The 15,523-nt window shown below is 42.0% G+C and overlaps 1 protein-coding gene across 1 annotated transcript in view; it reads right to left on the reverse strand.

Moving 5' to 3' along the window:
- Positions 1–15,523, reverse strand: part of SLC26A7 (solute carrier family 26 member 7) — a 71,008-nt gene that overhangs the window by 15,793 nt on the left and 39,692 nt on the right. The window contains exons 12-13 of the mRNA XM_089679730.1: positions 7,367–7,433; positions 2,373–2,486 (exon numbers count right to left, since the gene is read on the reverse strand). Coding sequence (XP_089535856.1) covers positions 2,373–2,486; positions 7,367–7,433 — 181 coding nt within the window. The remainder of the gene's footprint in view (positions 1–2,372; positions 2,487–7,366; positions 7,434–15,523) is intronic.

Here is a 15,523-nt window from a genome sequence, read left to right on the forward strand (position 1 = left end):
CTAATGGTGGTGATCTGTGACTTATAATGGGACTGCGATAGTATAGTAGGCAATCTGACACTAACTGATGCTGGGAGGAACTAACTAACTGCCACTGACAGCATCAGTGACACTAATGCATTGATCGGTGAAAATATTATACACTGTCACTGTACTAATGATACTGTCTAGAAAGGGGTTAAAAGCTAGAGCAATCAATGAGGTAAATGTGTGCCTATGTGTAATGTGTGTAAAGTGGGCTGCTTTTACTAAGAGAACTCTTTGCTTCTCATTCTTGCTTTGCAGGGATGAGAAACAGAAAGGTCAATCCCTCTGTACAGAGCCCTGTATCACTTGTCAACACAGGGCTCTGGGCTGTGATCGTACCCAGCCGATCAGCGTGAATCATTGACTGGAGCTTGCTGACAGACCCGCACTGTGTATAGTCACAGCAGGTATCGGCGGGTATGGGTGCCCTAAATGCGGATGCAGGCAGTGACATATTGGTACATCACTTTGCCTGCATGGGCCACCCATCCACAGTACATTGCGGGTGGGCGGTAGACAACTGGTTAACAGACCAAGCTGCCCAGACAAAGTAGCAGTTTGAGGGTTGGGATAAACCATTTAGCACTAACGGGTGTTTATAAATGGTCAGCTTTTGTTCATTTATGTAAAATTTTATCCTAAAAGAAAAAAAATGTAACTGCTTATAAAATGTTGGCTCAGTTCAGCTTCAATTTGTTAAGTCCATACAAATCTGCTAGGCTAACACTACCCTCCCACCAGACTAACAATGCTGTTGTCCAAAGGGTTCTGCTTTACTACTTCATCCAGAATGCAGACACCCTAGGACAGGAGATATGTTACAGGCTGGATCTCCAAGTGAAATAAAGAAAAAAAAAGAAAACTAATGCATACATCACATAAAAGGATTGGTAAACTACAACATACAGTATTACATTTTTGTTTTTTGGTTTAATACAACTTTAAAGCATATGTTCTTTTTAAACAAGCAGCACTTATCCTTTTTGTCATATTCCTCTGCACTAACCTAGCCTATCCTCCATTACCCCAGATGCATATTTACCTTGCAACTGTCTACTGTCTGCAACCTCTGACACTTGTTCACATCATGCTTTGCTGATAGGAGTGAGCTGGTCCTTCTTTACTCCACCCAAAGCTTAAAGTTTTGACTTTTGATATACCTAAAGCATATCTAAACCCAAAACTAAGAATGTTCACCAATCCCTAGATGTGGTGCCTGCATTCATTTTCTTTTTTTTAGCCTTTTTATCCCTTTATTTTAACCTGGTGATCTGGCCAGTAGCACACTTCGTGTCTAGGGTGTATCCTCTATCTATAGAGGAGCAATGGAGACATCCTTAGACAGCAGCATTATCTGGAGAAGGCAGTATCAGATGGACTAGTAGATTTAGACAGAACAAATTAAGATCTAACTCCAGCTAACACTTTGTAAGCAGTTACAGAAACAGTGATTTTGGCTTAGGGGATAAAAAGGTTCTACCGTTGTGAGCATCCCTGTCAGTGTTAAATGGTTAATCTTAACCCTCTTACTATCACTTTTCCCGGGCAGCTTGGTCTGTTAAAGGAAGTTGAAAATTGACAGATGTACAGACAGGATCACCAGGTGAAAATAAAGGGCAAAAAGCCTAAAAAAGAAAATTAATGCAACCACCACATTTAAAGATTTGCAAACTAGAATATATTACAATTTTGCTTTTGGGATTATATACACTTTAAATATCTGCAGTAGTTCTCATACTGTGCTTACCCCCTCACACAATGATCCCCTTGGCCTTTAACATTCCTCTGGAAGTATTACAGATGGTCGTGTGCACTGCACTGAGCATTCAACATTCACTAGCACCTACTCTACATTGTCTTTCTCATCCCATGTGCATCTATCAAATCCCAAAACCGTCGTCTTGTATTCAACATACACTAAACTGCAAAGTGTATTTTTATGTGGGTATGGACTGCATATGTGGCTAAGTGGTTAGCACTCCCACCTAGCAGCACTAGGGTCATTGGTTCCAATCCCAACCGTGGCACTACCTGCATGGAATTTGCATGTTCTCCCTGTGTGTGTGGATTTACTCTAGGTACTCTGGTTTCCTCCCACACTCCAAAGACATGGGTAGGTTAATTGGTTCCTGTCTAAATTGGCCCTAGTATAAATGTGAGTGAGTGACCTTAGCGTGTACGCTACTTGAGGGTTAGGGACTGACTTGAATACACAAAAATATATATGTAAAGTGCTGCGTAAATTGAGAGCGTTATATAAGTACCTGTGATAAATAAATTATAGGATAAGGCAATATTGCACTTGCAAAAAGTACACATGCTATTGAATCATGGATATTCCTCACCTGATGGGACTCCCTTCTTGTTCTAAGTTTCTCGTTCACTTTTTGAATGTCATTGCAGAATTTCTTGGCAGTGAGAAATAACAGTGGTGAACCAATAGATATGACTTTAAAGTCCTATAATAAACAAATAATTGTTATTTTTTTATTACTGTGGTTCAAGGTAAAAACCAAGCTAGTACAATTAACTCAGAGGCAGTAGTATGTATTATTTGCCATTATGGTAAACTATAGCAGATATAAACTGATCAGCCATAACATTATGACCACTGACAACGGCACCTGAAAGTAGGTGGGCTATATTAGCCAGCAAGTAAGCATGTTGTCCCTGAAGTTGATGTGTTGAAAGCAGAAAAAAATGGGCAAACATAAGGATTTGCGCAAATCTGACAAGGACCAAATTGTAATGGCTAGATGACTGGGTCAGAGCAACTCCAAAACTGCAGCTCTTGTGGGATGTTCCTGGTCTGCTGTCAGGACCTAACAAAGTGCTCCAAGGAAGGAAAATTAATGACAGAGTCATGAGTGGCCAACTCTCATTTATGACAATAGGGAGTGAAGGCTGGCCTGTTTAGTCGGATCCAATAGAAGAGCTACTCTAGCTCAAATTGCTGAAAACAGTACTTCTGGTTCTGATAGAAAGGTATCAGAACACACAGTGCGTTGTTCCATATGGGACTGCAGAGCGGCAGACCAGTCAGGGTGCCCATGCTGACCTGTATCCACATCCAAAAGCTCCTACAATGGGCACATGAGCATCAGGACTGAACTGTATTCTTACAGGTGACCTGCTCTGATTAATCACATTATTTCCTTTATCATTTGGATGGCTTGGTGCATGTGTATAGCTTAGCTAGGGAAGAGATGGCACCAGGATGCAGTATGGAAAGAAGGCAAGCTGGTGGAGGCAATGCAATGCTTTGTCTAGTAGAGTCTATGCCTTGATGGGTCAGGTCTCTTTTGGTGGCTACTCAATATTAGGCAGGGGTTATGTTATGGCTGATCAATGTATAGAAAATATGTAGGGGCAGCAGGTGGTGATGGACATTTCCTCCATGTCTTCCTTTTGACTCGTTGGGAGTCACATAGGAGGGGCACATAGAAAAGCTGTCCCAGGGGTGGATTCTGCTGGGATATGCTAGGCAGTTGTAACAGGGTCACTTGCCTCACACATCGGATACCTCTAATTGTGCCGATTTCATCAATGCCCAGGGACCAGGCTGAGGCCGCTGTCAGGGAATACTCAACCTTCTTTAATAACTTCAAACCAGGCAACAGGCAAAGTTCCAACATTTTACTTAGAAAAGTACCAAAACATTACAGAGTCCGAGCACAAGTAACACTTTGTACCTGCATTCCTAATCACTAACTCAGGTTTGTGAGCTGCCCCGGCATACAGTACCTGCAAAGGTACAGCCCATCAGTAACAAGTCCATAAGTATCGGCAAAGTCCAGGAGCTGGTGTCTTCAGGGAGACCCACAGGTCTCAGTGGCCCCCTACATTATAGCAGGTTCCTTACATCTGCCGATCCCAAGGCATACACATTTGTGCACACTGGCTCTGGACCACTGTACCTTTTAATATCCACAGGATCAGTGAGTCGGACCCAAAAAGCCCACCAAGCAAAAGACCCGGGAAACCCTAACCCTCCAGTGTGGGGCAGCACCTAACTAAGCTAAATTGCAACCAGCTTACACGTACATATTTTTAAATTTATTATATCTTTAATCTAGAAATGTATGCTGTACTCTAAGTAACTGAACCTCAACAGCTCAGTGTGTTTTCTCTGCTACATGTTGTCTGGGCTTGTTCCAGCAGGGTGTCAGAGAGATATCAGTAGGCCCTGGGATCCTGCTGTGCATACTGGGAGAACTAATTAAGTTCCCGAGGAACTTCATGTTCTGTCTCTTCCTTTATCGGCTTCTGCCCTATGAGGATGTCAGCCTAGCTAGTGTCTCCTAGGCCTTGGGCCTAAGCACAAGGAAGAGTGCAGAGATCTCCCCCTTTGGGAGGAACTCCTGAAGGTCCTTGGCTGCAACAAGAAGAAAGCATAAGGACAGGGGGAAGCAAGCTGAAAATGTCTTTCCACATATGGAGGTGTGGATAGGTATGGTTAAGCGGGAAGGTATACACAGAAACCTTTCCATGCTGTCTTTCGTTGGAAGTGAAAGCTGAAATACAGTACTACCTGAACCTTAGTCACCAGGGAGATGTAACAGGGACACCTAGCTTCACGTGTGCAAACCAGTGTGCAGTTGGATATCCTGATCCATACCTCACTCTTCTTCCCATATTGCCTACTGTAATATACCTTTTTCAATCTATAATGCACTAAAGTAACTGATTTCCATTATTTCTGGATATCCAAAAAAAAGAATGAAATATTCGATGAATGTGGGGAAATTACCAAACACAAAGCTTGCACCATTCTTCTAAACATAAAAAATGGACCAGATGCTGCTTCTTATTAGCAAAAGAGGCATAGACCCATATCTGTGACAGGCAGCACAGACAGCATGGGAGTTGGAGTTGCATGATCCAATTCTACACCCACCCTTGTCCCCTCCACTCAGCTCAGATTGAGAGGGTGGAAGAGGTTGGTTAACTTTACAGGCACTGCTTGTGTAGTGTAATCACTATCCGAGCAAAGAGAAGGATGTGGGATATCTACTGACAGCTCACAACCCATATAACAGGTTACATTATAACATTACTTTATAATGGCACAGGAAGCTTAAAAGTGTTACTAAAGGCTTAATTTTTTTTCTAAAAATAACATACATATCTATACTTACCTGCTGTGCACAGTGGTTTTGCACAGAGCAGCCCGGATCCTCTTTTCAGGTCCCCCGCAGGCTCTCCTGGCCCCTCCCTCCTGTTGGGTGCCCCCACAGCAAGCAGCTTGCTATGGGGGCCCCCGTTGTCCACTCACATATGGAAGCGCAACACAGCCCCGCCCCCTTTCTCTTCTCAGTGGCTCACTGGCTGTGACTGAAAGCAGCAGGAACCAACGGCCAGTGAGAAGAAGGAGTCCCAGGATAGCCGAGACTCCAGTGCACATCACTGGACTAGAGGGGACTTGGGGAAGTATTAGGGGGGGCTGCTGTACAGAGAATGTTTTTACTTTTATCCATAGAATGCAGGAAGGTAAAAAACCTTGAGCCTTTACAACACTTTAATTCCCCAGAATGTGTTGAGGCCTTTACTGTAAGTAAATGCACCTAGAGAATTAATTAATATAGCTGTTTGATAGTTGAAGATCAATATCTATGTATTGAAGATCAAGACAAATATATAGGTTTAAAGATTCCCCCATTAGAGGCTACTGTAGATCAGGAGTTTAGTAATGAGATAAATCTAGTACTGTATCTATACAGAAAATCTGTTTTTTTAAATTAATCTAAGCATATTGGACAGTAATAAATCAGATTATTTTTACTATATGTAATGTGGTTAGGGTTTACATTTATAACTTGACATTCCCCCAGCTATGCTGATAACATACCTTCCAATAGTCCCGGATCGTGTGGGACTGTCCCACCTTTTCAGCTCTCCTGTGTACAGGGGCAAAGTCAAGCAAAGGCTCTGCTCCTGTACATTGTGCCACAGTGACAGTGTAAATATATGATTGGCATGTAATTTGCATATAAATGATCTGATGGGGTTTGCATATGAAGAAGCTATAGTGGCTCTTTCATATGCAAATCCCATCTCTGGCTCATTCATGTGCAAAGTGGAGGAAGGATACTCCAGCAACCTTTGAGTGAGTTTAAGGAGGAAGAGGCCTGTACTGAAGGGAGGGTTGTACTGAGGAAGTGGTCTGTACTGAGGGGTTGGTTTGTGCTGGGTTTCTCTACCGAGGAGGTGGTCTATACAGTGGGTTTGTATTGAAGGTCTGTACTGAGGAGGCTCTTTATATGGTGGGGTCTGTTCTAAGTCAGTGGTCTGTACTAGGGTTCTGTATTGAGAAGGTGATCTGTACTAATGGCTGCAGTAGGTCAGTACTGAGAGGTTTGGCTAGCGGGGCAGGTCTGTGCTGATGTGTTCTGCATGGAGGTGGTAACCTGGGAGGGGGGTTCGTACAGGAGGATGGGTCTGTACTGAGAGGGTTGCATAGGAGGGGGATTGCCTGGAAAGAGGGTTTGTGCTGAGAGGGGTTTGTGTTTGGAGATATCTGTACAGGGTGAGGAATTGGGGCTATTGGGGGAGATCCGTACTATACGGTATATAGGCTTGCTTGGGGAATTTGTTACTGGGAGGAAGGGGTAATTTTTGGTTGTGTTCTGTACATTAGCCTGTGCAACACACACTACTGACCCCTGCACTCTCTGCAAGACATACTCCTGGCACCTGCACTCCCTGCATCACGCAGTCCTGACCCCTGACTATGTTACACACCCCTGAATTCTCATGATCCCTGCAGTTGATGTGTTGTGTACTCTAGGCTGAACAGGTATCACAGTACTCAGCAGAAAAATCAGTGTCCAATGAGTTTGCTGTGTGTTGTTTTTCACTGTATTCTCTGCAAGAGCCTTTGGGTTTACTAACGTACTTTCAACCACACCCATATGGTCATGCCCACTCTCCACAGACCGCACTCCTTGGTTTGGCATTCCTCCCCTTTACAAATTGTCCCTCTCTGTCAAGTTCAAAAGTTGAGAGTTATGCTGATAACCAGTTGATAGTTGAAGTGAACACATGTCAAACCACTTCTGCCGGGCCACAGAAGATCAGGGGGGTTCAGTAAAAATTCTACATAGAGGGGGGTGCAGATGTTTCCATGACTACCATTTGGCAATCAGAAATCACCCTATGCACAGAAACACAAGGAGTTCCTGGAATTTTTGTTAATTGATCTGTATGTGGCTATTGCGGTATATTATAATCAATTGAAATGAAAGAAGAAATTAATTATAACCATTCAAATAGCCTTGCAGCTTCTCTGTTGAAAACCATTCCATACATGTTGATATAAAGTTATCAGAAGAACTCTTACATCATATTCCTCCTCACTTGCTGAGCTGAAATCCTCATCTAGATGTATGAGCTGAAGTGTCCTCGCTCTGTTGGATGAATTAAGCAGAATCATTAGGTAAATCAATAACAATATAAAAGCTCAAGATTGCAGACCTGAATTGATCCAGCTATAAAATAAATCCTATTATGTAAGAAATATATGCCACTTAAAGTAACCTTTTCCTTTATCAATGTTTACAGAAAAAATAAATGGTTCGGCATACCAGTGAACAAAAATTCTGCTCTAGTCTTCCCCCAACTTTGTACAAGCCAATTTCACTTATTAATACAGATGTGAAAATTCTAGGCAAGAATGTTGGCTGGTAGACTTAATTCAGTAATCCAAACTCTCATTAACTCGGACCAAACAGGTTTTATACCTGGTTGTGCAACCAATATCAACATTAGAAGACCTTTTACTAATTTAAAATATCAGCATGACTGTTAGACCCAGAGCCTTTCTAGCCACACAAGTCATTTGGCTCTGTCAAATGGTACTATATGAATAAGGCTCTTTGTAAATTTGGTTTTAGTCCACCTTCATAAAATGGATTAAAATACTATATGCAGCAGTCTCCTAGAATAGGTTGCTAGAGAGGTTCAGTTAAATTTAGCTCTTTAGCTCCTCTGTAATCACTGAAGTGTGTGATTATTTTTTGCTGTTCTGGGTCTCACTGGCTGCAGGTCCAACCGCTTCCCCCTGCTTTCTATTGGATTCTAGAAAGTAGAGGGCTGGAAGAGGCGGTGCCTTGGCTTGAAAATGGATGTGGTATCTGACAACCCCTGGAAGAAGATGCCCAGTAGGTGGCTGAAAAGTACATAATTAGTTGGGGCTTTGGATCAGCAGGGTTCTCATCCAGGAGGAGAAGATAACAGCATGGAGGGCTGCTGTGCTTCTGGGCAGTGTAGCTAATGTTTCAGGAGTTCATCAAGGTCCCATCTCTGTAGAAGCTGGAACTAATTGGAGCCAAATCAGGGGAACTCACTGAGGATCTGACCTAGAGATTCACAGAGGACATGTCTGGCTGATATTGGATGGAGGCATCCAAGAATACAGGGACATTATGAGTAGAGACCTGGATGTGGAATCCTAGAGACTGTTTGTTGCTTTACCCCCTGGAGTACCTGCTTCAGTACTATTGAAATGGGACTTTTCTCTTGATTGGAATCCCAGTGGTGCTGTTCTCCTATTGATTGCTTAATGGAGAGTTATCCTGAAAAGAGTAGTCACGGCAAAGAGTGTCCTCCAGCTATTTTGTGCATTAAAATTTGGTGTATCCCAAAGATCACCCCACACCCCATCCATGTTCAACAAGCATTAAAGCATAAAAGACACTCCTTGCCTGGACAATGAGTTATGAGACTTTCTGAGTTGTTGTGTGCCTGCCTGATGTACACCTATTTGGGAAGGGAACCTAGGGCAAACCAGTGGGTCCATCAGAGGTCTGCTCTACATGTATAATGAACCAATTGCCAGTATAAGAGTTAACAACACAGTTACAGATCCTTTTACCATACAGAGAGGTAAAAGGCAGGGTTACCCACTATCCCCTTTCCTATTCATATTGGCTATTGACCCACTAGTGGAGCTGATTAGAGAGAATCCATTAAACCTAGGACTTACTGTTGGTACTCTGGAAGAACAGGTATCACTCCCCGCAGATAGTATGCTTATTTATCTGGCCAGCCCTAAAAATTCACTGCACATAGTCTTAGAATTGATTCAATAATTTGTTAGCTACTCCAGCCTCAGGGAAACTGAGGAACGTCACACATCTTATCTATTAACACTGATTTGATCCTAGATATTGTAAACACATGCTTGTTGCAACTTACAGACAAATTTTGATTGAAAACAACCTGGACTCACTCACTGAGCAGGGTAAACCTTTTTAAATGGTCTTCCTCCATATGTATTTTGTCTAATTTTCCAGTTTATATTCCTAAAGCAAAATATAGAAAGATAGACACAAACCTCATAGATTATCTCTAACTATATTTTAATTTCCAAGTACACAAGGTAGACTGGCATTGCCCAGCCTGCACTTCTATTAATTTGCTTCTCAATAAGTATATAGCCACTGGTGGCTGTTCCCAAATCAAAATAATGTAGCCACAGCCATCGAGGTGGCCTATGAAACACTCTTCAACTCGATATACAGGAATGTAGTCTTTATTACCATTGGCTCATTCCTACATAAAATGTACCTGAAAATGTTTCATCTCTGTCCCCATACCATGTCACACTTTGACTTGTTGAACTCACTGAACAAACTGTATGGTACAACTCTAATCTCAACCCACTTTGCTGACAACCCAGATAGTACTGAATTGGCATGCCTGGGCCTGAATAAGGAAGAGCGTCAGTCCTTCAGCTCCCTACTAAATATTCCACGGTCAACTGTTGGTATTATAACAAAGTGGAAGCAACTGGGAACAACAGCAACTCAGTCATGAAGTAGTAGGCCACGTAAAATGACAGAGCAGGGTCAGAGCATGCTGAAGCACACAGTGTGCAGAAGTCGCCGACTTTCTGCAGAGTCAATAGCTAAAGACCTCCAAACTTTGTGTGGCCTGCAGATTAGCACAGTGCGTAGAGAGCTGCATGGAATGGGTTTTCATGGCTGAGCAGCGGCATCCAAGCCTTACATCACCAAGTGCAGTGTAAAGAATCAGATGCAGTGGTGTAAAGCACACCGCCACTGGACTCTAGAGCAGTGGCAATGTGATCTCTGGAGTGACAAATTACGCTTCTCTGTCTGGCAATATGATGGATGTGCCTGGGTTTGGCGGTTGCCAGGAGAACAGTGCTTGCCTGACTACATTGTGCCAAGTGTAAAGTTTAGTGGAGGGGGGGATTACGGTGTGGGGTTGTTTTGTAGGGGTTGGGCTTGGCCCCTTAGTTCCAGTGAAGGGAACTCTTAAGGCATCAGCATACCAAGACATTTTGGAAAATTTCATGCTAGCAACTTTGTGGGAACAGTTTGGGGATGGCCCATTCCTGTTCCAACATGACTGCACACCAGTACACAAAGCAAGGTCTATAAAGACATGGATGAACGAGTTTGGGGTGGAGAAACTTGACTGGCCTGCACAGAGTCCTGACCTCAACCCGACTGAACACTTTTGGGATGAATTAGAGCAGAGACTGGGAGCCAGACCTTTTTGTCTGACATCAGTGCCTGGCCTCACAAATGGGCTTCTGGAAGAATGGTTAAACATTCTCATAGACACACTCCTAACCCTTGTGGACAGCCTTCCCGGAAGAGTTGAAGCTGTTATAGCTGCAAAGGGCGGGCCAACTCAATATTGAACCCTACGGACTAAGACTAGGATGCCATTAAAGTTCGTCTGTATGTAAAAGCAGGAGTCCCAATACTTTTGGCAATATAGTGTATGTCAAGGTGTGGATGATGTACGGTAGTTTAAATAAGAACAGAACTCATGTCTGACAAGTTGTCCATCCCTAAGGCTCTGTTCACATCTGGGCACTTTTAATTGCCGCAATTCTGTCTGAGATACTAAAACGCTGTGCAAAAATTACAAATCATACCATGCGTGTTCAGGTACCATTCATTTTCAATGGTACCTAAAATGCGGTGCAGTTCTGCCACAATTATCGCGTAATAAATTGTGCTGTAATCATGGAAAGCGAATTGTGCAAAACTTGTCACCAGGAAGTCCTCCCCTACAGTATATAACCCATTCCATAAAGGAAATGCTTCAGTTTTGGAGCAAGCAATGCATCCCCCACAGAGTGGTGGGACCTCTGTGTCCTGTGACGTACTCCAAGAAATAGATTTTACAGGTAAGTAAAAAAAAAACAGTATTGTTTATTGTATATAACGAGACACAGAGTGGCCATATTAATCCTTAGTTAATGTGATGTTTCAAAGCACAATCATGACCTGATAACTTTGTAAACCTTATCCACTAAGACCTGATGATGGATAGCTCAGGAGGCAGCTACACCCCTAATAGAATGAGCCATCATCCGAATCGGTGGATTCCTTCCCTTCAACCAGTTCGGCTCCAGAGCCATTTTTTTTATTTTTCGCATATACATAAAAATCCTGAGTTTTGACAATAAAATTACTTAACCCCCCTAGAACATTATATATAAAGCAGAGGCCCTGTAGAATAAAAAGGTGATATATGCAAATTTCTATTTTACATATTTGCGAAACACAATTTTTTAGGAAAAATATAATAAAATGAATTTTAGTGCAAAGCACAAAATATAATACCCATTTTTTGGTAAAATTTAAAGATGAGGTTGCATCGAGTAAATAGGTACCAAACATTGCATGCACCAGCAATGTCTCCAAAAACTATGATGCCCAAAAATCACCATAGCTAATGCTTCAAAATACTTTACAGCTCATCAGTGTAGATTTAACTAGGACCTCTTGTGCTAAAATGATTGTTCTCACTCTGATGTTCACTGCGACATGTAACACGTGTGGAGTGACCATGGTTTACATAGCGTACACACCCTGGGCTTGCATTTGCGTTTCTGCAGATGTGCGGGGCAATGGGGGCTAAAGCAGTTTTTTAATGAAATGGTTGAGTCATAGACTTGGAAAATCAGTCAATGAATCCAATGGGAAAGTAGTAGCCAGGCAACCCTTATTTAGTCCTTCAAGAAGGATAAAAAGTTAATTTGATTACCTAACAGCAGCAGTCAATTCTAAATACATTTTTACAGTCCACATCAAATCCAATGTGTAAATGGCCCTGTCTCTTGGGGACTGATGCCTGGGAATGAAAACAGGGTACCTATGGCAGAAAAGACGGATGAGGTCAAAACACTAACTCATCCTGACGGAGCACCAGATGAGGCTCCCTGAAAGACACCCTTGCTGCCGTAGTAATACGAAGCAAACAGAAACTCCACCTTCTGAATAAAATAAAACTAGGTTTTAAAGGTTGTCCCTGCAAAATGGACAAAACCAAATTAGATTCCCTGATGGCACAGGTGACTTCACCAGAGTAACCTTCTGCTCAACTCCTTGAACAAAGGTTCGCAGAAACAAATGAGAAGCAACCAGCCTCTGGAAATAAATTATCAACGCTGAGATCTGCCCCTAGATGGCACAAAGTCTACTCTAAACTGGAGAAAAGACAGGATCCAACCAATAGCATACTTGCAGGAGTGGATTCCCCTAACTTCACACCAACACAACAAAGTCCTTGAAAGAGGTCTTCCTGGCTCTTAAAATGAGCAACCAGAACAGTGGCGGACTGATCATTTGGAAACTCGGGCACTGCCCAAGGGCCCGGGGTCAGTAGGGGGCCCATGAGATGCCCCTGGAACCTTTTTCATAGGCTTTTTTGAGTTTGGGCAAGGACACAGTGGCCCCATGATCCCCTATTGCCCAGGGGCCCCATGAGTTGTCAATCCACCCCTGCTGTGTTCCTTCCACCCAAATCCTGTGCAACAGACACAGAAGAAGCTGTATTGGAGAAAAAACATATCAGAAAGAACTGGTTCCACTGCATCCTCAGGCTGTCTAATGCCAAAGCCAGTGGATCCCTGGTTCTGGAAATAAACCTGTCAGCTTTGCACTGTACATAGACACTAACAGATCCACATCTGGCCTGCCCCATCATCGACAAAGTACCTCAAACACCTTTGAGGAAAGACACCACTCTCCTGTTGACAACTGCTGATGGCTAAGAAACTATGCCTGCTAGTTCTCTTCTCCTGAAATGCGCACTGCAGATAGAGCAGGAACATGGTACTCTGCCCAGGACAGCATGAGACCAGTCTCCTTTTGAGCAGCCCAACTCCAGGTGCTCCCCTAGTAATTGATACGTGCCACGCTGTGGCACTGTATGACCAGACTTTTCCCTGGAAGGCCCTTTAACTTATTTGTCCAATGTCCAAAGTATCAACCAGACTGCAGGAAGCTCCAGAATATAGATGAGTAACAACCTTGCCTGTAGAGACCAAACTCCCCACACTGAAACATGGCCCAGAACACCTCCCCAGCCCATCAGGCTGGCATTTGTCATTAAAACCTTCCCAACAATATTGAGAAGTAGCTTCCCTGTCTCCAACCTCAGAGGAGACATCCATTAGTCCAGAGGCCTTAACGTGGTGGGCTGCAGAAAACATCCTAGAGTCCAGCAACATAGATATTCTGTTCCATGCTAACAGAACATTCTGCTGTACAGGCCTGGAATGAAACTGAGCCAATTGAACTGTCTCTAATAAGGCCACCATCTTCCCTAATATTCCCAAGCAGAGGGATACCTCAGATCTGAGGGTAGACAACTGATTTCTCAGAGCTACACAACTCCCTGCCGGGAGAAAAAAAATTGTGCCTTGACTAAGTATTAGAACAAATATAAATAAAAAACCTGCACCGAAAACAACATTTAAAATAATTAAACCCTTAATCAATGCTGCTGCTCTTTGTTATCAAACCATCAAACAATAATTGTGAAATAAAAAACACAGCGCAAGAAAATGAAAACAATATAAACAGATAATACAAATTAAAAATTAAAAAATATCCAAATGAATATATGTGCCAAAATGAAAGTCCCAATCCAAAAAATAAAGAAATGTTCAGATCCAATGTGCTCCAAAATCAACAAAACGGTGCTGTATACAGAGATTTCAGAGTGTTAACACCATCCATGACATTCAACATATACTGCACTCACCAGATATATTGGACTCTATAATTAAATATGTCAAATATTGTCAAATATGCTTTGTGGATATTACATATCCTGCCAATAGGGGTTCTCACTGCTCAGAAGAAGCTCCAACAGAGCGATTTCCCACACAGATTGATAAGTGTAAAAAAGAAAAGACTGAAAGACTGATAGTGTAATATTGTCAAAAATTTTAATTAATAAAAATCAAATGCATCATATGCACTCACATGCTTAACATGAAAAAAACACCTTTGGGTCACTTCCCATGACAAAGAGATCGCTGTCTGCCAATGAAGAGTTCCTATAGCATGTATACTGGCAGCTCAGATTGAATGAGACACAGCAAAAGATGGCTCTGGAGCGCAGCATCCAGCATGCGCTCCACTCACTGGATATGATGTCAAGGCATAGCGAAGGAAACCGAAAGTTACGTCGACACGTTTCGCCCCTCCTCCAGGGCGTTATCAAAGACACTAAACTCTGGTTCCTGCTTCCTAAAATACTCCCTAAACAAATCCGCCTCCCTACCCACGATTGGATGATTGATTCCCCATTAACTAGACAGTATAAACCGCTGCCAGTTATACTCTATTGGATCCTTCACGACCAGCTAATGAGATACAATCAATTTTGGAAACAAAACAGAGGGATATAGCATTACCATCAGGATTACATATATGATGCCATATTATGAGTATACCAGAATGAATAGTTTAAGGTATGGTTCTAAATACAAAAAACTACAATATATAATAGAATAAAAAAAAAATATATATATATATATATATATATATAAAATATAAATAAAATATTATTTAAAAAAATTAAATTAAAAATAAAATTTATCAGACCACCAAAAAAATTCACAAACAAATTAAATCAGGATTTAATTCACAAAAGAAATTTATTTAATATTTTTAAAAATAATTTAAAAACTAGTTAAATTACCAATTGGACAAGAAACAATTAAGGTCAATATCAACATTTAACCCCCTAGGGGTTAACGTTCTAAGCTGCAAGATCCACTTTGTTTCATTTTGTGAGACTGACGTAGTCAAATCACCCCCACACCAATGGGGTTCAACTCTATCAATCCCACAAAACCCTAACAAAGAAGGATCCTTGTTGTGAAATTTTCTAAAATGATAAGATAAACTATGATATCTGAAACCCTTTTTGATATTCCTAATATGCTCTCCAAGTCTGGTGGACAATTTCCTAGTAGTTCTCGCCACATACTGCAGTTGGCATGGACATTCCAGAAGATATGTCACATGTGTATTCCCACGTAATAAACTTCCAGATCTTGTAAATTACCCCATTACCTTGGCATTGGAATTGGCCAGATATTCTAATCTCTGGGTCAGAACCAATGAAAACTTCTGGAGAATGAGAACCTAACCAAACCTCTCCAAAGTCTAACTGCAATTTCCACATTGTGCTCCAGTAAGTGGATTGATTGCCC

This window comes from Staurois parvus, unplaced genomic scaffold (assembly GCF_062004578.1).
Source record: "Staurois parvus isolate SC_StPar_1 unplaced genomic scaffold, SC_StPar_1.0 ptg000230l, whole genome shotgun sequence".
Lineage (NCBI taxonomy): Eukaryota > Metazoa > Chordata > Amphibia > Anura > Ranidae > Staurois > Staurois parvus.